Source organism: Psammomys obesus, unplaced genomic scaffold (assembly GCF_907164565.1).
Source record: "Psammomys obesus unplaced genomic scaffold, mPsaObe1.curated_primary_1811, whole genome shotgun sequence".
Lineage (NCBI taxonomy): Eukaryota > Metazoa > Chordata > Mammalia > Rodentia > Muridae > Psammomys > Psammomys obesus.
In genome coordinates this window covers 4,267,603-4,289,632 of record NW_026596034.1, presented here as the reverse complement: position 1 = coordinate 4,289,632, position 22,030 = coordinate 4,267,603, and the positions used below count along the sequence as shown (strand labels likewise).

Here is a 22,030-nt window from a genome sequence, read left to right as displayed (position 1 = left end):
TATATATATATATATATATATATATATATATATATATATATATATATGTGTGTGTGTGTGTGTGTGTGTGTGTGTATAAATGTGTGTATGTATGTATGTATATAAATGTGTGTATATATCTGCATATACATATATATGTACATCATTTAGGGAGAAATAAGAAAACAGAAGGATTTATGATCTTTAAGAATTTTCTTAAGAGGACTTAGTGGCACATACTCTAATCCCAGCACTTGGGAGGCACAGGCAGGTGGAGCTCTGTGAGTTCAAGGCCAGCCTGATCTACAGAGTGAATTCCCAGTCAGCCAGGGTTACACAGTGAGCTCCAAAAACAATAAAAAGAATTTCAAGTTAAATAACATTGCTTAGCAGAAAAGGGTATCATATTTAGAGTCAGCCAGGATTTGAACCTGAGCCAACATTACTTTCCCAAGGGACAAGAGAAAGTGAACACGATTTAAAGAGAGGAGACAGAAAATCATCCCAGCTCTGCAAGCGCAAAGGCTGCCTCAGCCATACCACCTTTACATACCCAGACTCTGGTATTAAAAAGCACCTGAAGGCCTTGTGTTGGGGTGACTGTGAGTCTGTCTGTGGAAGGCATGGTGGTTTTCAGTAGCTAGCACATTGTAAATGTAGGCGATCGCTCAGTTTTGCTGAATCTTAAATATACTACTTAATTCTATCCAGGTATATATGGCTCTGTGGAGCCTCTGATGGTATCTTTTCAATGTGTTAACAGTTCATGAATAAGATAGCTTTCCCAGTAGAATTAACCTGATGCTTTTCTTAAAACATGTAACCTTGAATCTACCCCACAAAATAATGCTTTGGTTGGAGCAGTGCTCATAAGAATGGTTATCCCAGTTTCTCAGACGTTAAACATCACCCACAAAAGAGACTGCTTCTGAAAAAAATGCATTTGTGCTGGGAAGAAAAGATTTCTACTTCTAATTATAAATGATTTACTGGTGAAAGCAAACAAGGGCCTAAGAGGCACTTCCCTGAGTATCCTCATGTGGGGTTTGCAAGGCTGAAAGGGATGGGAAATGCCTGGACAGCACCACCGAACATTATGTGAATTTTAATACTATTAGAAGGAAACCCTCTCTCTTAGGCATCCAAGAAAACAGTATTAAGACACAACTGCTGAGGTTTGGGAGTAGATAGACACCAGAATTACAAAAAAAGGTTAAAGGACACCATCCTAGCCCATGATACGAAAGATCACTATATTGCGACCTTCCCTACCAGCATTCTTCCAGAAATAGCTAATGGAAATACTGTACTTCCTTTAAATGCATCTTGTTACCCTGATTAATATCAAGTAGGCTTTTCACAAGCAATCAATAAGAACTTATCTCAGGAACACAGGGCAATTTGATATAATTGGAATAATTCTTTGGGCAGTGGCCCCATGATGGAGTTCCAAATACTTACCTCTGTAGACAACAGCCTGTTTTCAGCTAGAATGGGGTGGGACAACCAAACTGATTTAGGCCTCCCTATTTATCTTCTAGAAAAAACCAACAGAACAAACAAACAAAAAAAGAAAAGTAATTCCACATCTAACAAGAAAAGAGAAAAACTAAAGTAGGGCCAGTTCCACCAAACCTCATTTTTTCTTTTCTTTTCTTTTTTTTTTTTTTTAGCTCCATCCTTTAGGTCTGAAATGAATCTTCCTGAAGCAGTGTCAGACTTTGTGCCAAGTGACTAGAATATAAACATCCTTTTGGTTGCTCAGCAAGACATATGCTCTAAAGAAAACTGGGCTCAAAACAGGCACGTGGGTTTCTACAGAGCAAGGGAGAACCCTCTACAGGACTCCATTTTCGGAGCCTCATCTGAGCTCTCTGTCTCCTCCACAATAATGGCAATCCACTGTTTTCCTGATCCCTTGCACTAATGAACTGCTATAAATTTGGTTTGGATGCTCCAGAGACTGCACTTAGCTTTGGAGCAATGCTGAGGATGCACCCCAGATTCTTGCCTCACCTCTTACAAGGTGTACTCAGCATTGTGAGCAATTTCCATGGGAGACTATTCTATTTAAAGAACTCCTCTTCCAGCACAATACAAGAAGTCGTTTATGAAGATACAGGAGACACAGTGAGCTCTCTGTTTACACAAGCGTAATGTCAAAGCATCCCTTCCACACTCATGAGGTGAGGGGGTGAGGCCAAGAGTGTCCATCTGAAAGACCATGCAGTGGCCACAGCTATGGGACATGGGACACACATAATGAGCACAAGGTCTCATAGGGATGCTGAGAGGTCAGACAGGCAAGGTGTGGTTCCCTGATGGAAGGACGGAAAGCAGAAGCAAAGCAGTGCTTCGTACATCCTGCTCCTGACCTTAAACACAGGCACCACACTCCCTTCTCAGAGCACACTTTAAATGGAAAATCTTAAAAAACAAGTAATATTTAAAGGGCACATTAAATTTATTAAAAGGATAGTTTCCACAGACCAAAGCCCAGAAACCACTCTAAAATCACAGGATGTACAAATGCAACATCACAACCACCTTCATCTTTCATTTGCAGGCAGGCAGACCAACAATCCCTGAAATTGCTTAAACTTAAAAATGGAAATGACAACATAAAATTTATAATGCTGATTTTCCAATTAAATCCCTAGTTAGAAATGGCAAAAAAAAAAAAAAATTTAAATGTCATCTACAAAACAGCCAAATCTTGGCTTGTAAAGTATCTCTTTAAAGATGATTCAACTGAAAAAAACAAAAAAACAAGAAAAAAACCCCACCCTATGTCTGCCACAATCGTGCCGCAGCCTGGATTAGGTGGTCAGTCTGATCTGCAAGATGGGAAACGAGGCGCTATTTGTGCCAGGGATAACACTTAGAAGGAGAAAACACGACTGCTACAAAATCAAGTATTTCCTAATGCTCTGGGTTTTGCTCACTGACAAATGTCCAGCCCCCACATTAAATTATATGTTATGTGGAGGGTAGTCAATACACATTTGTTGACTAAAAATAGTAAAAAAGAACTTAAAGTTTGTGAAACTGCCAGTTACGTACACATTGTTACTGAGTACACAGGCAGCCTTTGTTTTAAATTTGAAGGTCAAAGATTTCTACTCTTTCTATTAATACTAAGAAAGACACTGTCTGAACTGTCCTACACCAGAGAAGAAAAGCTGGCCAAACAAGAGTGAACTCAACTCATCCAGCTTCGGGAGGTATGGAGCAAGCAAGTGGCAGTGAAGATGAACTTGGGTACTGGGGGGTGGGAGCCAGCTCTCAGCTATGGCAAGCCAACAGCATGGATTCTCTTATTCCATCTCCACAGTCAACCTCTTGCTACATCCTGCAGAGAGGAGATGGCTGATCAGATGGCAGCCTATGAGCACAGGAAGGAGTTTGTACTCTTCCTCACATCCTGGTTCTAGAATCACTACAGAGAAGCCACTGTGCTGTGGAGTCTGAGGACTTACAGTCCAAAGCCATCTGCAAAACGCAGGTAGATGACTCAGTAAGAATTAAGGTTCAAGGCACTCAAAAGTTTAGGTCTTACCTAAATCAGCTACAGAAACCTTATCTCAACACAACCCTAGTATCTTATAGTGTTGATGCCATTACGTATTGGCACCCATTTTATAGTGCTTGAGTAGGTTAGGAAAACATTCAGGAAATCTTTTAACACGACATGAAAATCAGATAAATTGTAAAACATCCCTACTTATTTACAGAGTCATAACAAGATGATTCTAGGAATTCCGGTAGCTTGTTCTAGTCTGTGGGCACTAGCTCTGAGTACTGTTTTCACTGAATTTGTTCTAGCTTTTGCAATTGTGTGCAGAGAGCTTATTTGTCAAAGGTTACTTTCTAATTGCTTTGTATTTTCTCTTTTGGCAAGAAGCTCAAGCAATGTAAGCAACAGTTATAAAATGCACAATTAACTTAAATGGCTGATGAAAAGGATTCCCTCATAAGTATCTAAACATTGAAATATATTGTATTGTGGCTTGCTTCCAATCTGTTACTTTAAAACGTAAATCATCACCTATTTTATGTAATAACATAAAATGCTTATTTGTTTAAACTAGACACGGATAAAAGTTTACAAGCTTAAAAACTGAATAGCAAGAATTTTTCTGCTTTTCCAAAATAAAGACATTTGGTAAGGTCTTCATATTTCAAATACTCAAGATAGCTTTATGACTTCCCAAGACATTATTAATGTCTGTCTGCGCTGTGGGGACACATAAGCTTTACTATGGGATTCAGTATTGGCTAATTTAAAAATATTTTTTAATATTTTTACTTTATTATTCTCAAAAATGTATAATCCTAATTTGTTATTTTGAAATATACAGTTTTTGTATGTCATGCAGCTAATCTAAATTTGTAGTAAGTCAGCATTTAATCCATTGCCATTTTCTATAATTATGCAATAAATGGGCCTACCAAAAATAAAGTATACTGAATATATTGGTTGTCAGGACACACGATTTTATCCAAGTTTGTGGGATCACAAGTGGAAAGGAACTAAACTCAGGTGAAATGGAGAGATTTTCCCAAATAGGTTGTCAGGATTAGAACTCATGAGCAGATGCTGAGAACCCAGACTTGGCCTTGGGCAGAAGAGTATTCCCAGAGCATACTGGCGCTCTGGAGAGGAGCCCTGGGTACATGGGGCCCCTGGGTAGACAGGGCCAGGATTTTCCAAGATCACTCCTCACCCCCACCCACAGTAGAAAGAATGTCGGCAGATACCTCAGCTTCTTTCCCACACACCTCTGATCTCCTTCATAGGCTGGCACCAACTGAAAGTTGTGAGGTCAGCTGCCAGGGAAAGAGCAGAGCAAGAAAGGGTGGCCCAATGGAGGGCGCAAAGACACAGGGAACTCAGCGGCTTATGCCTCTGTCACTGAGGTCTGCCATGGGTGGAAGAACCGTGACTGTGCCTCTGACTTAATCTGTAAAAGGCCTACTAGAAATACCATCTGGAAATGTTCCTTTCTGAGGGGACTTACAAATATATAGTCTCTATTTTCATGTTTTCTGCATTCTCCATCCTTAAATGTATACTCAAATAGTTTTCTTTCATTTCTCGTTTGTGGGATGGAAGGTTCAGCAGTCTCTCTGGTGAGCAGCCTTCTCAAAGGCCCACCTGAGAGTTCTCTGAGCCATGGGGAATCTTCATATAGCAGTGAATGAATGCACAGTGCAGGAATTTACCAACCATCAATAGACATGGAGATAACTCTCCCCAAAAGGCAATCCAGCCACCCACAATGACAATACCCAATAGCTCTCTCACGCATTAAATTTGAAGTGGACACTCAAATCATTTGTTTGAAGTTATCTCATTTACTAACTTCATGTGTGTAGGTTTTCTCTACCTTCTGATCGCAGGATAAAGCTGAACAGATAGAAGAAGAGCCAATTCCACCATTTTCAAGAAGCATGCTTAGCAGAGCTGAAGGCAAAAGTGAGAAATGATGCCCACTGCTGACTGCTGGGCAACACAGAGGCCTAATTTCACACACTGCTGGCCCTCCATGAACGTCTGCTGAATTGGCTAAACAACCACCAAAAACAGCACGTAATTACTTCTGGGAAAAAAATAATCGGCTAGTGTTTGAGGTTTCATGTGTGTGTGTGTGTATGTGTGTATGTCTGTGTGTGTATTTCCTTTTCTTTCAAGAGCAGGTCTGTAAGATCACATTATATTTTTTCTTTGACCTTGAAGGAAACCTCATCTATCTGAAGAAAATATTCATATTAAACTTCACATGCTACAGCATACTTAAAATCATCATTCTGAAAATTGTGCTGCATCTTTTAATTAAAAAAAAAACACGGGCTAAGAAAATGTAGAACCTGGTATTAACATGAGAGCCAAGAGCAATTTAAATGTATTCTTTTTTAATAATAAAAACATGTAGAATGTTACAAACCTGGCCTTCACTCTACAAAAGGCATGGCATCCTGTCACAAAGATAATTCTGAAGCATAACCTCTGTGACTGGAAAGCAACAATGTTACATCTAATTTTTTTGGTAAAAGCTCAAAGATTCACACTTTGAGTAACTTAGGATCAGACCTATGGTTTCTAAGACATCTGTCTCCCAGGCACTGATGTGAAATGAGCTTTGATATCCTAACAAAGATGTAACACTCTTCAGAATAAAGAAGTCCTTCCCTTTTACTTTAAGAAGAAATTAGCAAGTCCCAGAAATTGGCACTCATTGGGCCTTTAAACCAAGGCTACAGAGATGAAATCCTGCTTGGTGTGAAGAATCCATTTTGATTTAACAAAAGGGATGAATTCTGTGAGAAAACACTGCCTTTCCTGGATGTGTCCTCCCGGTCCCTGGCTGTTGTCCCTGGCTGTTCTCCCTGGGGTAAAGGCAGGGGCCGTGGGGCTGCCAGGAGCCTGACAGCTGTGGAGGTGGCTGTCCTCTCTCAGAGCTCTCTTCGGATGGGAATTCAGAGCACAGCAAGAGGAAATTGCCTTTGAGCTCACTAGAACACTAGGCCATGCTTAAAGCCGATACGAAGGATAACAAAAGCAGTTCAGATTCATTATGGGTAATCTGTAGTTCACAAAATCCTTCTAACATGGTGATTTACAAGCTTCACCAAAGCAGCTTTTTAACACCTTAACAGTGTCTCTGTACCAGAAGGCCTAAACAAGTTAAACCCCAGGCTGCATATTTCAAAAACAACCAATTCTTTTTATTGTTCCCACTCAATTCCTCACTCGTTCTCATCACTTGATGAATGTTAAGGAATTGGAGGTATCTATCCACCTTTCTGGAAACCTAAAAATTGAAAAGATAAAAAACTAATCCCATCAGTCTTGAAAAAAAAAAAAAGCAGAATGTTACAATCAACTATTATCATTTATTTGGTTCTAACATGTGAGGTGTATGGGTTTAATGCTAAAAGTCAAAATCATCATGGACAACTGACAGGTGACTCAAACTGTTCCATGTAAGAATGGTTCTGGGATTTTTAGCTCCAAGTATTGACAAAAGGCGGATGTTTCCTACTAGGACTGAGGTAACAGTACCTACTGAAGATTTATATCATATAAAAACACTCTGAATATGCAGCTAAACTTGAGAAGAAGGCCTAGTATCCGAATGACAAGTCTAACTCAACTGTGCAAGTAGCAAGAAAACCCTAGGCTTTTTGCATTGACCAAGCAAAAACTTTAAGGCAGTCTGAACTGATGCTGTCACCTGCCCCTAGAAGAATCCTGACTCTAAAAGCACAAGAAGCCTAAAAGAGTGACTGAACTTGAGATCTGTAATGATTTTCCCTTCTCATCCACATGGTATCCTTCAGACAACTCAGGAAAGCATGTACTTATAAACATCGTTACATTAACATTCATTTGTTTTTACTATACTACACAGGAAAAGGATGAGAGAGCTAGAGGCATGATGGATTTGAAATCTTTCATGGAGAGAAGTGGCCATAGGCCTTCAGATACTCATCAAATGAAGGTATAAAGAAGGTAAGGCAGAGCCAGCAAGTCCCAGTTCACTGATTTGGGACTAGTACATCACAAGGTTCTTGCAGTCTGAGAATGGCTCAGATAGGACACAGGGATGGAAACAGGCTCCACATGGGAGGTTCTTCCACTGATCATGTTTAGATCGACTCGCTGGGACAGAAAGAGAATGGTTGAGAGGAGGCAGGGAAGCAAACAAAGAAGGCTTGCGGGCCCTGAGAACAGCTGCAGACCAGAGAGCCATGACTCCTAAACAGAAGCTGGGGAATCCCAGACATCAGGTTGACAGTCCAGCAGCGGGCACTGCTCACCAAAGCCTCATCAGAGGACAGGATGAACGGGCTGGCGGCCACCTGGCCAGAGGGAGGCACTCTTCCCTGTTTACGTCCTCCTGGAAAACAGAATTCCCACCCCCATGTCTTTCTCTTGGTTGCACCTGACCAGGCTTCACTCAGCAGGTGCTAGGAGACATCAGAGTGGCTGACAAGGTCGCTGGTGGCCAGAATACCGCAAGGCTAGGTTAGGACTCTCCTGGGTGTCCTTTCATATAGCTCTCTCTCCCACCTCTTCTTTCATGCCAGGGCGTGAGCTTGAGAACTCTAGGCGTAACCACAACCACAACTGGATTCTGGGGGATTTCTCAAAATATAGGAGCTGAAAAAAAACTGTACTCCTGCTTTAATTTAAAGCGAACCGCCGCTTGTTCACCCACCCCTTCCCTTTTGCTCCTACAGCAAAGCACTCGCTGGCAGGCTTCAGAAGAGAGGCAGAGGCCCGCTACTGGGTCTCCTCCCCAATTCTTTAAGTTGTTACTAAAAATATAAATAAATAAAATTTAAAAATAAAAATAAAAATAATAAATCTCCCAGCAACAGAGGAGGCTGGGGAGGCGGCTAGGTGTGGCTGTCCGGGACTTCGGAAGCCAGCCGAAAGGGAAAAGCTGCAGGTCTTCCCAGGAGGCCGTCAAGGTATCAGTAGGCTGAGGCCTGCCTCTCCGCACACAAGGAGGTTCCGGTGGTGGGTGGCCGCTGGTGAGCTCCGGGCCGTGCACAAGTACCTCGGCCTACCTGACTGCATTCCTGCCGCGAGGCACGGGACGAGCCCACCTCCGCAGCTGCTCTCCTCACACTGAGCGAGGATGTGTTTTCATTTTGGTTTTTGGATACATGTGTGGTTTAAGTCTACAATGGACAGGTGCATACCGGCGCGGGTACAAAACACGTTCCAAGAACCAGGGACGAAACTACCGGTTCTTGCTACTGGTCGTCCGTGCGCGAGGCCCGCCTGGCCGGTCTGCAAACCTGCCCTCGTGCGAACGAGTCCACGCGTGACCCCGGGGCGCTCGGACGTTCAACCCCAGCAGTCCTTGATGTCCACTCCACTTCCCGCGGCACCTGCGCCCCGGGCCGCCCCGCAGGCCCCGCCCCGCACGTACGTGCCCTTAACCAGCCCGCGGCTGCCGCTGCCCCGCGCGGCCGCGCCCACGGGGGGGCGCTCCTGTCCGCCCCCGGCACCCACGCGGCGCCCCTCAGCAGGCGCGATCCTGCACTCGCGACCGGCCTCGCGCCGCCTCCTACCTGAGAGCCCGCGAACCGGGAGCCCGAGAAGGTCGAGGCAGCTGCGGGAAACGTGGCCAAAGGAGAAGGCTCAAGGAGAGCGGCTGCGGCGGGCTGTCCGGGAACGCGCGCGCGCTCCCTCCCGCGCTCCCTCCGCTGACTCCAGGCCGGAGCCCAGCCCCGCTGCCGCGCGCCGCCCGCCTCGCCGCGCCTAATAACAACGGCGCCCTGGGTCAGGTGGCCGCGCGCGGACAGGGCGGCCATTGGCTCGGCGGGGAGCGCGGTGCGTCGCGATTGGCTGGGGGGTGGGGCCTCGGCAGAGGCTGGGCGGGGCGGCTCAGGGAGGCGGGCTGGGAGGGGCGGGGGCGGGGCCAGGCTTGGTCCGCGCCTTTGTGCCCGGCGCGCGCTCTCCGCCCGCTCCGGCTGCAGCGCCCGCTGCATCAATAATTCAGAGCGGCGGCGGCGACGGCAGCGGCGAGTGCGGACTGGAGGCGGCGGCAACAGCGGGGACCAGGCAGCAGAGGCTATGCATCCAAGTGCGGCTGGGCGGCCGCGGCACCCCTGAGGCCCGGGCGGGGCTCCGGGTGCACGGCACGCGGGGACATTTGTCCCGGAGTGCGAGGGAGAGGCGTAGCGGCCCGGGAGGCGTCGGCAGAGCTGCGCACAGAGCTGAGGAGGGGGCTTCGGGGCAGGACTGGGGAGGGGGGCGGCTGGCGTTGGCAGCCCCCGGGGCGGGGGGCGGGGTGGGCGCCGGAGGCGCGATGCTGGGCGTCGTGGAGCTGCTGCTGTTGGGGGCTGCGTGGCTGGCAGGCCCAGCCCGCGGGCAGAATGAGACAGAGCCCATCGTGCTGGAGGGCAAGTGCCTGGTGGTGTGTGACTCCAACCCCACGTCTGACCCTACGGGCACTGCTCTGGGCATCTCTGTGCGGTCAGGCAGCGCCAAGGTGGCTTTCTCTGCCATCAGGAGCACCAACCACGAGCCGTCCGAGATGAGTAATCGCACCATGATCATCTACTTTGACCAGGTGAGTTTCCCCGTTCTCCTGTAGCGTCCAGAACGGGTTGGTGAGGGGGTGGCAAGGAGAGCGTGGAAGTGGGATGTGGGCTCTGCGGAGGCGCGAGGACCACGCTCGGGGGTACTCCGGCTACCCGCTCTCGTCCCTGTCTCCGTGTAGGTACTAGTGAACATCGGGAACAACTTTGACTCCGAACGCAGCACTTTCATCGCCCCGCGCAAAGGCATCTACAGTTTTAACTTCCACGTGGTGAAAGTCTACAACAGACAGACCATCCAGGTCAGCTGCGCCTGGGGGACAGGGTCTCAGCGGGGGGCCTGGCCGTGGGGCTCTGTCAGGGGCTCGGTGGAAGCGGGAGGCAGAAATGGGCGGCACGCGCCTGGCTGCTCCGGGGACGGCACCAGGCCCGCAGCTCTTCGGCTGGCACTGCTCCTTAAGCTGTCCAGGGCTGCTGAGAGCACCCCGAGGCCGTGTTCTGCCTTCGCTTTCTGGACCCTTCCATGCAGGCCCCTCGGTTTCCCCCGGGGACTTCCTGTAAGGGCTGTTAGCTCCACAGACAGCTTCTGTAAGGTCTCCTCCAAGCCCGCTCTCTGGGCTCAATTCGCCGCAGCCCCAAAGCCTTTCCGGCCGCTTTTCTTCAGCGCCGCGGACAGAATCTCCTTCCCTAACCCCAGGCCCTTCCTTTGCAGACTGTCTTTAAACTTGAACGTAGGAAGGGTCGGGGTGGGGATAGGAGGGGCAGTGCCTCCTCTGGGTCCAGCCATGCCCCGGCCAGCGCCCACCGGCTAGCCGGGTGCCCAAAGATGTCTGCGTTTCCTTAGAGCGCCCGCAGAGGCGGAAAGCGCGGCTGGGGCCCGGGCGCCTAGCCCGTCACTGCAAGGGCACAGGCGGGCGGTGGCGGGCGCGGCAGGGTCCGGACAGCCACCCCTGCCTCGTGACCTGGTCACGGACACCCGGGGAGGCGGCGGGCGCGGGTGTTTGCTCAGTAATTCAGGGCGCGCGGCGAGCTGGCGGGAGGCCCGAGGTCTCGGGGCGCCACAGCCACCTGCGGGCTCGCCAAACTAGAAGGTGTCCAGTCGGGACTGGCTTGGCGCGCTCGTCTGGCCGCCGTTCCGGGGAGGCAGACCCCTCCTCCGCCTGGAGGCGGCGGGGTGCCTTTCGGGCCCCCGCGGCTCGGCCGCCCTTCGTCCCCCACCCCCCTCGGGCCTCGGTGGCTGCTCGCCGGGCACCCACGCCGGGTCCCCATCCCCGCTCCGGTGCCCCCTGACGCAGGCCTTTCTTCTTCCTCCCAGGTGAGCCTCATGCTGAACGGGTGGCCGGTGATTTCCGCCTTCGCCGGGGACCAGGACGTGACCCGCGAGGCCGCCAGCAACGGCGTGCTCATCCAGATGGAGAAGGGCGACCGAGCATACCTCAAGCTGGAGCGGGGGAACTTGATGGGGGGCTGGAAGTACTCGACCTTCTCCGGGTTCCTCGTGTTTCCCCTCTGACTGGCTCGCGTCGGGAGCGGAGGCAGGAGGAAGGCAGGAGGGGAGCGCGGAGGCCGGACAGCGCGGGGCCGAGGAGGCGGCGCCGCCGGGAACTCCCCGCGCGGGGCTCGCTCCCCCGGGCGCCCAGGCGCGCCGCCGGCGTCCCACTCCGTCCTCTCCCTCGCCGAGGAGAAGGGAATTTCGCTTAGCTCTGCACACTCCCATTTCCAAAATTAAACTCGCCTCCCCCAAGCCAGTCGCAGTAATCGAGGAAGAGACTTGCCTTGTCATTGTTCCTTACCCGCGTCCCTGTCCCCGACAATTAACGAAGTAATGTGAAACGTTTCTCCCGACCCCCCTCCGAACCCTGCCACTTACTGAAACTTAGTCCGCCCGCCCCGCCCCCAGTTTGGAGAGGGGGTCCGTTGGTTTCCAGGTTCTGTCTTTGGACGGGGCAGGTAGTTTTAACCTAACAGGTCCTGCTCTTGGAACTCCGCGCTGAGCTAAGCCGGAGAGACTTCGTCCCCCGCTGGGGAGCGGTGAGGAAAGACTCGCGTCGCGGTGACCGGGTGGACGCAAATCTGCACCGCTGCTCCGCGAAGAACTCTTCCGGGTGGACGCCGGCTGCGGTCCGTCCTGCTGTCCTGTTCGGAGTGATCGTGAAATCTAAGGCTGCTTGGTGTTTGTCCTCTGATGCTTGTCGATGCCCCGTGTTCTGTGGCTCCACCGAGCGCCAAGGAGCCTCTTCGGGACGCTTCCTCTTCCTCTGTAAAATACGTGTGAATAGCCAAAATTTAATTTTGCTTTAATCCAATAAAGTCAAAGTGGGACTTTTATTTTTCTGAAACAGCTTTCTAAACTTCGCATTTTCCGGGTTGCGAGGTTGAGGGCTGGGGCTGCCCGAGGCTGGGCGGAAGACGCAGCCCGAGAGGCCAGGGCACACGGGCTTCTTGGCAGAGCCGTTCAGCGCTTCCTCCCGCCGCGGGCTCGCGCTGGCTTCCCTGTGCCCCCTGCTTTGGTGGGACGCGAGAAATCTGACCCACGTCCTGCCAGGTGTGACTGAGGGCCCGGAGCGTCCCCACGCTTACTGTCCCCGGATGTCTCCAGCTCTGCGCAGCTCTCGAGGCGCCTCGCGGTTCGAACCAGCGCCTCTAAACCCGAGGTCCACCCGCCACACAACCCGTGGCCACCAGACCTGCCGTTGCACTCATTCGCAGGACTTTAAAGGGGGTTCGTCCAGAAGTTTTGGTTGTATCGAAACGTAATGTGAAAAGCAAAATTGAAATAAACGACTTCGTTTTAAGTCTGGAAGGTTGAGCCTGTGTTGGACCCGGATGATGATGCAACTCCAGAAGCGGGTGGAAGCGGAGGGCCCAGGACCGAGATCTGCGGCCCGGGTGGGCCCCGGTGGTGCTGGGTTGAGATTCGGATTTGAGTTCAAGGGTTCTGGAGTAAAGGGTGCGGGAAATCGGGTCGGTAGCAACATGGCAGGAAAATGCCTGGCATTTCCGCCTTCCGCTCCTTCCTCCCCAACCCAAGCGCTCCACAAGCGCGGCTGGCCTGGGAATCTCAGTCCACTTTCTCAACCACGCAGTCTAAGGTGCCTCTGGCAGCGGCGCCCTTCACAGACCCGGGGTCTCAGGGCACTGTAGGGGACAAAAGGGGCTTCCAGAGTGATACACCATCGAGTGCCTGGTCCCACCTGAGGGGAGCCTTGCAGGAATTTAATAGAAAACTGAATTCTAATGCTTTTTTTTTTTTTTTTTTTTTTTTTTTTTAAATAAGAGCTTTGTCTTCGGTCTGCATGCTGGGAAGGGCAGGTCAAGGACAAGGGAGTCTTTGCTAGAGAACTGCCTTGACCAACAGCTCAGCTGTGCAGAGCCTACCGTCCAAAGCGTAGAGGATGGCTCACTGCTCCAGGCTTACAGCCTGTCGGGGGTGGGTTTAGCACCCGCCACCCTTGCAAGCTGCTCCCACAAGGCCGTGGAGCTCAGAGGGCTTCAGGACTGCCGCCCATTCCTTTTCCTGAGCGCAGACCCTCCATTTCCAGTGGCCAGGGCTCTGCTGCTGGGGAAGCCCCAGGCCGAGTTCGGCCTGAATAACTTGGGCATGACTCCCCGCCCTCGGGTTGCCCTTCTGTATAAAGGTAGGGAGGAGTCTAAACATCTGCAAGTGCCCCTCCTTCTCTGGAAACCCGGACATTCTCTGGTCTGGAACCAGGGGCCTCCCTCAGCAAGTGACTCACTATTCTGGCTGGGATGGAGGCAGAGAGCTGTGGGTCCCCACTGGGGCCCAGATCTGAACCCCAGAGAGCGAAGGTAGAGTCAGTGGACCCGGAGAAAGAAGAGGAAACGTCCTCCCTGCGTGGCCCCTGGTAGGACTGGGTCCCCGTGTCTGAGGCTGGCGTTGAAACTAGTCCCCACCTCTTCCTCTGCCTGCCAGCCCTCCCCTGTGCCACTTGACCACCCACCTCCTAGTCCTGTCTCTGGCACTCATGGTACCCATGCCTACCATCCCGGCCTTGAAGCTGAAGCTACACTTTCTCTCCTTTGTTTTTCAGAATCCCATTCCACAGAGGACCTAAGTTCCCTTAGAAGGCTGCCTCTCCTTGGGAGCTGTCAGGCTCCCACAGAGCAGGTAATGCTCTCCCTAGGAGGCTTGCTGCCTGCTTACACCCTTGCCCTCCAGGGAGGGCCTAGTCTGATGCTGGCAGGAAAGGAGCCACTGGGGCCTGGGCTTTTCTCCCCTTTTTACTATGGGTTTCACACGGAATGGCCACCTCCATTTGCCTGAGCAGGGCTGTGGACACCTCCCCCATGTTCCTTTGGTCAGAGGCTAGTGAGCCAACCTATGCTTGAAAATTGAACCCCAGATAGGGTCATTAGAGACACCAAGTGGCAGGTTGGAGATGGATGGAGAAGAGAAGACTTGGAGAGCTGCAGTTCCCCAGGGACTTCCTTCCTGTCCTGGCCAGAGGCTTGGGAGGTAGGTGGGTGGGGCGATTTAAAAACCTACACCTCACTTTGGTTCCCTTTAAGGCTTTGAAGCCTCTGATCCCTGGTAGATCTGGGCCTCCCCTCCTGCTTTCATCTAAAATAAGTTGCTTCAGATCCCAACCTGTAAGGGTTCCGGGACCACCCCGAATTTTGCCTCCCTCTGGGTCTAGAACAGCCCCACTCCCTGCCCCACCCCCGGTTGCCTTGGTTACTTCCTCCTCCTCTGCCCGGAGAAGTGTGCAGTCCCTGCTTCTACACTCCCGGACAGCGGAATTATCACCCCTTCCGGCCTTCCTCTAAGGAGTGTGGAGGCTTACCTGGTCCTATCACCACCCCCCTCTGTCTCTCTGAGGGCAGAGGTTAAAGTTTATGCTCTATGGCGAGTAGCAAGAAGTATGATGAGGGGAACGCAGAGAAGCTTCCTAGAATACATTGCGCCTAGCAGTCCTGTGGGCCTGTAGACAAGGCCACCCATCCATTCCCTGGGGCCGCCCGGAGCTTGCAGCACCTGGGGAGCCCACAGGGGCTGTGCCCGAGCGCCAGCGGTGAGGAGAACGGCATGCTGCCGCGGATCTGATTGACTCCTAATGAGAACATAATTACCTAGGTGGAGAGAGAGCCTCGCCGGCCTCTAATTGTGTCTTAATGGAGGTAGGAGAGGGGAGGGACAGGCTCGGACAGAGAGAAGGCAGACTCCAGTCCTGCCCCCTCCCTCCTGCCCCGGACCTAGGTGAAGGCCCCGCCCTCTCTGACTGTAATTTTGCACTGTACTCAACACCAACTTGAGCCTTACTTTCCTCAGCTCCAGAATGCTTAACGTGGCTAGTTGGTCTAACTTTTCTTATCTGTGCCTTCGCTTCCCAGCACTCAGCCACTTCCCTCTCGCAGGCGCTTGTGCACCGCCATTACAGTCTCATCAAACAGCGACACCCAGGAATGACGATAGGGGTGTGGGCAGTAAGACTACTCGGGTGCACCTGCCCCCCTGCCTTTGAATTAACACTGTGGGGAAAATGCTTCCCAGAGATCATTACAAAGGTCTCTTGAGTTCTTTGCCCAGGGTTCAACATAGAATACAACTCTATCTTGAGCCTCAGTTCCTGGTATTTTAAATGGAGACAATAGTGTGTTCGCTACAGTAAAAGATATTTTATGCTCCACAAGTACAGGGCACTGTGAGTTCAGGACCCGATCTTGTGGGGGTCCTCCACCAGCACAGGGCCCAGCCCCCACCCCAGATAGTCTTCTTCATTCCTGTTGCTTATATATTTGCATCTTTTCAATGCTGATGAATATTTTCTGCCAGTAGGCCTGTGTGCTCTTTATTACACCTTGAACACTGTTCTCTGCTGTCCTGTCTCTGTATGCCTTTGTTGGTGATTCCTTCTAAACCAGTATCTTTGTTTTCCTCTCCTTCCTTGCCCCTGGGCACACACCATGGCACTGGGTGTAGAGCTAGTATCCTGTGATGATATCATGATCTAAAGCAAATTGTGCCTGGCATGACCAAAGGACATGAGCACATTCAACACAAATGTTCTTTGGAGGACTTTCTGGAGCCCTCAGTCCTTCTCCCCCTACCCAGCATCCCCTCTTTCTCCCCTGACTTCCTGCAGCTGCAAGGACCTTCCTCTTCTACTCACTCTCATATACCCATTTCCCTAGAGGATGAGTCTATCTCCAGGAGTCAGTCCCAGCTGTGATCCTAGCGTGACAGCTAGCAGGGTAATTAGGAGGAGGCTAAGAGAAAATGCATAAGATGGTATTTGCTGAGTCTTGTCACCCAGAAGGTGCTTTGTTGTGCACCAAGTTGGTTGGACACATTTTTTTTAACTTTTATTAATTACACTTTATTCACTTTGTACCCCCCATAAGTCCCTTCCTCCTCCCCTCTCAATCCCACCTTCCCTCCCCCTTCTTCACTCATGCCCTTCCCCAAGTCCACTGATAGGGGAGTAATACTCCATTGTGTAGATGTACCACAATTTCTGCATCCATTCTTCAGTTGAGGGTCATCTGGGCTGTTTCCAGCTTCTGGCTATTACAAATAAAGCTGCTACAAACATGGTTGAGTAAATGTCCTTATTGTGTACTTGAGCCTCTTTTGGATATATGCCTAGGAGTGGTGTAGCTGGATCTTGAGAAAGTGCTATTCCTAGTTGTCTGAGAAAGTGCCAGATTGATTTCCAGAGTGGTTGTACAAGTTCACATTCCCACCAGCAGTGGAGGAGGGTTCCCCTTTCTCCACAACCTCTCCAGCATGTGTTGTCACTTGAGTTTTTCATCTTGGCCATTCTGACGGGTGTAAGGTGAAATCTCAGGGTTGTTTTGATTTGCATTTCCCTAATGGCTAATGAGGTTGAGCATTTCTTTAAGTGTTTCTCTGCCATTCGATATTCCTCTACAGAGAGTTCTCTGTTTAGCTCTGTTCTCCATTTTTTAATTGGATTACTTGGTTTGCTGCTGTTCAGCTTCTTTAGTTCTTTATATATACTGGATATTAGCCCTCTGTCAGATAAAGGGTTGGTGAAGATTCTTTCCCAATCTGTAGGCAGTCATTTTAAAAATATGGAAGGCTTCACGAGTTTGCATGCCATCCTTGTGCAGGGGCCATGCTAATCTTCTCTGTATCATTCCAATTTTAGTATATGTGCTGCTGAAGCGAGCACGGGTGGACCCATTTCAAAGCCCAAGTGTGTCATTATTCTGAGGATACATGACTGGTGTTGGGTAAGGGACAAGAGGGACATTCTTGATAAGGTTAGGCTCCAACCTGATCCCAGGACTCTGCCTCAGCTCCACCTCATCTGCAAAGTATTCCCTAACTGCGACCCAGAAAACTACCTTTTACTCTCCTTTTGACCTCTTTTTTTAAAAATTAATTTTTTTAAATTTATTCACTCTATAGCCGATTGTAGCTCCTTCCCTCATCCCCTCCAAGTCCCACCCTCTCTTTCTCTTCTCCTCTATCCCCCTCCCCTAGTCTTCAGAAAGGGGGAGCCTTCCTCCCCTACCATCTGACTATATTCTATCAAGTCTCATCAGAACTTTCTGCATCCTCTTCCATTGTGGCCTGGCAAGGCTGCTTCACAGAAAGAAATGATCAAAGATGGGACAACAGAGTCCATGTCAGAGACAGTCCCTGCTCTTCTTATTAGGGTAAACCCACATGAAGACTGAGCTGCCTTTTGGCTACATCTGAGCAGGAGGTCTAGGTCCTCTCCATGCATGGTCCTTGGTTGGTTCATCAGTTTCTGCAGCTCCCCCACCCTCTGACCCTGATTTGTTGGCTCTGAGACATGCATGATATATACTCACTTATAAGCGGATATTAGCCATATAATATAGGAAAACCATACTACAATCCATAGACCTAAAGAAGCTAAATAACAAGAAGGACCACAGGGAGGATGCTTAATTCTCATTCAGAAGGGCAAACAGAATAGACACTGGAAGCAGTTGAAGAGAGGAAACAGGACAGTCTGGAGCCTACCATAGATGTCCTCTGAAAGACTCCACCCAGCAGGGGACTGAAGCAGATGCTGAGACTCACAGCCAAATGTTGGGTAGAGTGCAGGGAGTCTGATGGAAAAGTAGGGGGATAGAAGAACCCATCTGACCTCTTAGTCAGATTGCACCTACCTACAGTAATGAACAAGAAAAGCATCTCTTGAATGAAAGGAAGAGTAGTCGCAGGCACACTTGTTACACGGCTCACTGGATTCTAAGTCTGGAGTGCTGGCTCAGCATTAGGCTTTTCCCTAAATTCTCACTGTCTCTCTGGACAGCCACATTTGCGTTAGGATGGAATTGCATTGCCTCAGTTGTCTGTGGTTGACCGACAAACAATTCATCTTCCCCTGCTGCTTGTCTAATCATGCTGTGAGCATCATAGTAGGCAGAGACCAGGCTCTATTTTTCTTAAAGGACAAGAACAACTTTGTCTTCCTTGCAGCATCAAATATGGAGTCAGGACCAGCAAGACTGCTCACTAGCAAATGTGCTTGCCACACAAACATGCTGATCTGAGTTCGATTCCTGGACCCTATAGAAGGAGAAAGCTCCTTCCAGAAAGAGGGGTATAGTATGCGACACACACTAATAACAGATACAATTGTCTCAAAATCCTTAAAAAAATCCTGAAAGGGAAGCAGCATTACCAGGCCACAGAAGAAGACAATGCAGCCACTCCTGATGAGACCAAATTGACTAGGGTCAGAAGGAAGGAAAAGAAGATTTCCCCTATCAGTGGCCTTGGGGAGGGGCATGCATGCAGAGGGTGGAGGAAGGGAGGGATTGGGATGGGAGAAGGGAGAGAACCACAGGGGGCATACAAAGTGAATAAAGTGTAACTAATAAAGAATAAAAAAAAATTACCATGGGTTAGCTTTAGTCAATTGACTGTTTCAGGAATTCAGGATCAAGCCATTTTGTTTACCGTGATGTGTAGGTATGGAAACACTCAGTACAAAGACCCCACAGTGTCAAGGAGCGAGTGAAGCCCAGCAGGTTGCCAGGTATAAAAGGTAGAGTTGGCCGGTGAAGGGGTGGGCAGCTCCACTCAGGGCAGCCATGCCATCTCCAGGATTTTGTTCTACTTAATAGAGTATGGTCTCTGAATTTCCTTCACAGCCTTGAGATGCTCAGGCTCCTGGGGGTGAAGGATCCTCGGCTATCTCCTACATGTCATCCTCCCCACCCCTACCCCCCCCCCAAAAAAAAATCAAGGCTTTTCAAAGTCTCCTTCCTTCTTTAGCTCCCAGGCCCAGCAGGGAATCCTCTGAAATATTCTGAAGCCTACTTAAACCTTCTCACCAGGTGAAGCACCCAGAGCCCTTTCTTCCATAGTCGGAAATTACTGCAAGCTTTCAAAGAGGAAAGAGGGAATCACTAGCAAAAGAGAGGCAACTGGATGCTTCTTCCTCCCCATTTGAAAAGAAGGTGTGTGTGCTGCTCAGATCTTGCATTAAAGACTCTCCCTTGTATTCTGAGAGGCTCAAAATAAACTCCCCACTGTCTACTTCGCTGAGAGTTCGGATGAGTTTGTAATGAACGAGTGGGTCCAGGTATGGTGTGAAGATGCTGCGGCTCTTTGATTGCTAAGCTACTAACTTGCACGGCTCACCTCAGGCCTCAGCAACGCTCTCAACGCTCTCCCACACATTCAGGTGGATGGGTTATTCTGAGGTTTCGGGGAGACAGGACTTTCTCACAATGCCAGCCAAGCTGAGGGGGCTTATTTGCGTGGCTTCCAAGGGCTGGGTACTTTTCCTTCCTTCTCTGGGCTCTTGCAGCTTTCCAGGTGGGAGACTGCGCTGGAGGTTCACCAGCACCCAGCCTGTGGGGCTGGAGGAAGCTCCGAGCAAACCCATGTAAGAAGCAGAGAAAGCCTTGAGTGAGTGTGCATTATGGACATGAGTGTGCCCTGCCGAGGACCTCCAACACTTCAGACTCATGCATGGGAGTGGCAAAGTCCTGGCCAGGTCAGGCTCAGGGAAATAGCAAAGTCTCCTGCTTCCAACACAAACGCTAAGGGTGTTCTCAGGAAGCCCGCACTGCACCTCCCCCCTCCTCGATGAGACTGCTCTCCTGCAGAGACCTCCCAGGGAGCCGAGCTAAGGACTCCCTGTGCAGGCTGCACCAGAGGTGCCCCTCATCAGCCCCAGCACAAACCATCCAATCCCAGCTTTTCTGTATGCTTGTCTTTTTCCTTCACACCCATGTTGCTCCAGCCAAATTTCCAGGACATCCAAGACCTGGAACAGGCCCAAATCATCTCCTATACCACTGTGAGTGGCTGTGCGGTTCCTTGAAGCTGCCATGCTTTCGGCTCCCTTCCTCCATTGCCTTAGCATGCCACCAATTCTGCCATAAGAAGTGGGATCCAAACTGAATCAGTGAGCTCAAAATTCAAGGCGAGACCCTGTCTTATACGTGTACACACACGCACACACACTCACACACATGGGCAGCATGTGCTTTTTGATCATAAAAATGAGTGGACTCCAAATTTTTTCCTGCACTGACTTTAGCCTGACCTTGAAGCACCTTCATTGCCTTTTCATAAGGATAGGTAGGTACTTAGTCTGGTATAATGTTCCTTTAGAGTCAGTGAAAGACCATGAGAATTTTCCCAAGCTTTCTTGGATAGATTTGAAGCAAGGACAACGGAAGGGTTGGCGCTTCTGCATGCTCTCGAGCTATGAAGAATGGAAATTATTGAATGCACCTTATAAAGACAGAAGCCGTATGCTGTGATCAAGTTATACAACAATGTTTGTCTCTTGTGCCTTCTTTTTGGTCTTGTAATTCCACAGTAAATTTTCTTCTCAACAAAGACAAGGAATCTCAGCTGATCCTAATATGATATATGTATGGGAGATGTCTATGTGGCTTGATGTCATCGCTATTAAACAGGGCTTGTTAGAACTGGGAGTTCTCAGTCTCCAACCTGTATTTGAGGAACTAGAATTGGTATCTCACAAGAATGTGTGAAGGGTCTGGATTCTTAAATTAGCACTCATGGGCTTGTGCTTCTTTCAGGCATACCTTTGGTGACATCACAATGCCAGGGCACGTGGCACTGACAAAGACTATGTTGGGAGCAATAGTGAGAGTGACACACAGTGCCCATCTTACAATTAAGCACTTTGTGTTGCTGGCTCCACAGCAACACAAAGAAATACCTTCCTTTCACTGGTATGTGACCATCACAGTGGGAACACAGCTGTGAGAGAAGGTGTCCAGGAGCCAGGGAGCATCTCATACAATGTGACAAAGGTGAAACATTCAGGGAAACCCAGGCCTTTGATGCTGAGCTTCCACAGAAATTCTCGTTCCCATTTTTACGGATGTTATCTCACTGATCCTAAACAGAATTAGATCTCTTGTTCTATACATTGTATATGTGTTTGTGCAGGTGTGTGTGTGTGTGTGTGTGTGTGTGTGAGAGAGAGAGAGAGAGAGAGAGAGAGAGAGAGAGAGACTGAGAGAGGTGGGGGTGCTTATCTGCCTGTCAACATCAGTATCATTCTTCTGGCTGCAGGACCAGACACTCTTGCTTCAGCCTGATTCTTCTTTCTTGCTTACAACCAACATCCTAATCATCAGCCAATTCTGAAAGCATCACTTTCAAATGAAACCCAAAGACTCACTCTCCCTTGGATCAAGGCAGCAGCGATCTGGTTCTGGCTTGTTTTTTCACTGCCCAGCATTGCTTCTCTCTGGGATGGCAAGGTATGGTCCCTCTAAAAGGTGAATCCGGCCTTGGCAGTCCACAGCTACCACACCTCTGCTTGTTCAGAATCCATGTAAATTAGGTATCCTGTCCCTTTGCCATCTGCCCCCTGCAGCTTCTTCACAGACCTTGAGAATCGCACCTGTTAGGCCCTGATTCTGAAGATTTTGATCCCATGAGTCTGCACTGGGTGAGAGGCTTCTGCCACATCACAGGTTTTAGGGTGATTTGCTGTCCAGACCTGTTTTTGTAGACACTTGCCAG

General features: G+C 49.6%; 1 protein-coding gene, 1 long non-coding RNA gene and 1 other non-coding gene across 3 annotated transcripts in view; 1 reads left to right on the top strand and 2 right to left on the bottom strand.

Annotated features, from left to right (window-relative positions):
• The window catches only part of LOC129687212 (uncharacterized), an 86,658-nt gene extending 77,436 nt beyond the window's left edge, over nucleotides 1-9,222 (bottom strand). Inside the window, exon 1 of the long non-coding RNA XR_008721747.1 lies at nucleotides 9,070-9,222. This is a non-coding gene — a long non-coding RNA (uncharacterized LOC129687212). The remainder of the gene's footprint in view (nucleotides 1-9,069) is intronic.
• Nucleotides 9,223-9,757: 535 nt separating this feature from the next.
• Cbln1 (cerebellin 1 precursor) lies at nucleotides 9,758-11,626 on the top strand. Its single transcript, XM_055621219.1, has 3 exons — nucleotides 9,758-10,073; nucleotides 10,224-10,343; nucleotides 11,357-11,626. The coding sequence occupies exons 1-3, from the start codon at nucleotides 9,810-9,812 to the stop codon at nucleotides 11,552-11,554; spliced, it is 582 nt and encodes a 193-aa protein (XP_055477194.1). The 5' UTR covers nucleotides 9,758-9,809; the 3' UTR covers nucleotides 11,555-11,626.
• A 5,465-nt stretch (nucleotides 11,627-17,091) lies between these two features.
• LOC129687277 (U6 spliceosomal RNA) lies at nucleotides 17,092-17,198 on the bottom strand. Its single transcript, XR_008721756.1, has one exon. It is a non-coding gene; the product is annotated as a U6 spliceosomal RNA (small nuclear RNA).
• Nucleotides 17,199-22,030: the final 4,832 nt, after the last annotated feature.

Coding starts and splice junctions, on each gene's coding strand:
- Cbln1 (XM_055621219.1), top strand. CDS start 9,810: ATGCTGGGCGTCGTGGAGCTGCTGCTGTTGGGGGCTGCGTGGCTGGCA. Junction 10,074..10,223: donor TGATCATCTACTTTGACCAG/GTGAGTTTCCCC, acceptor GTCTCCGTGTAG/GTACTAGTGAACATCGGGAA. Junction 10,344..11,356: donor ACAACAGACAGACCATCCAG/GTCAGCTGCGCC, acceptor TCTTCCTCCCAG/GTGAGCCTCATGCTGAACGG.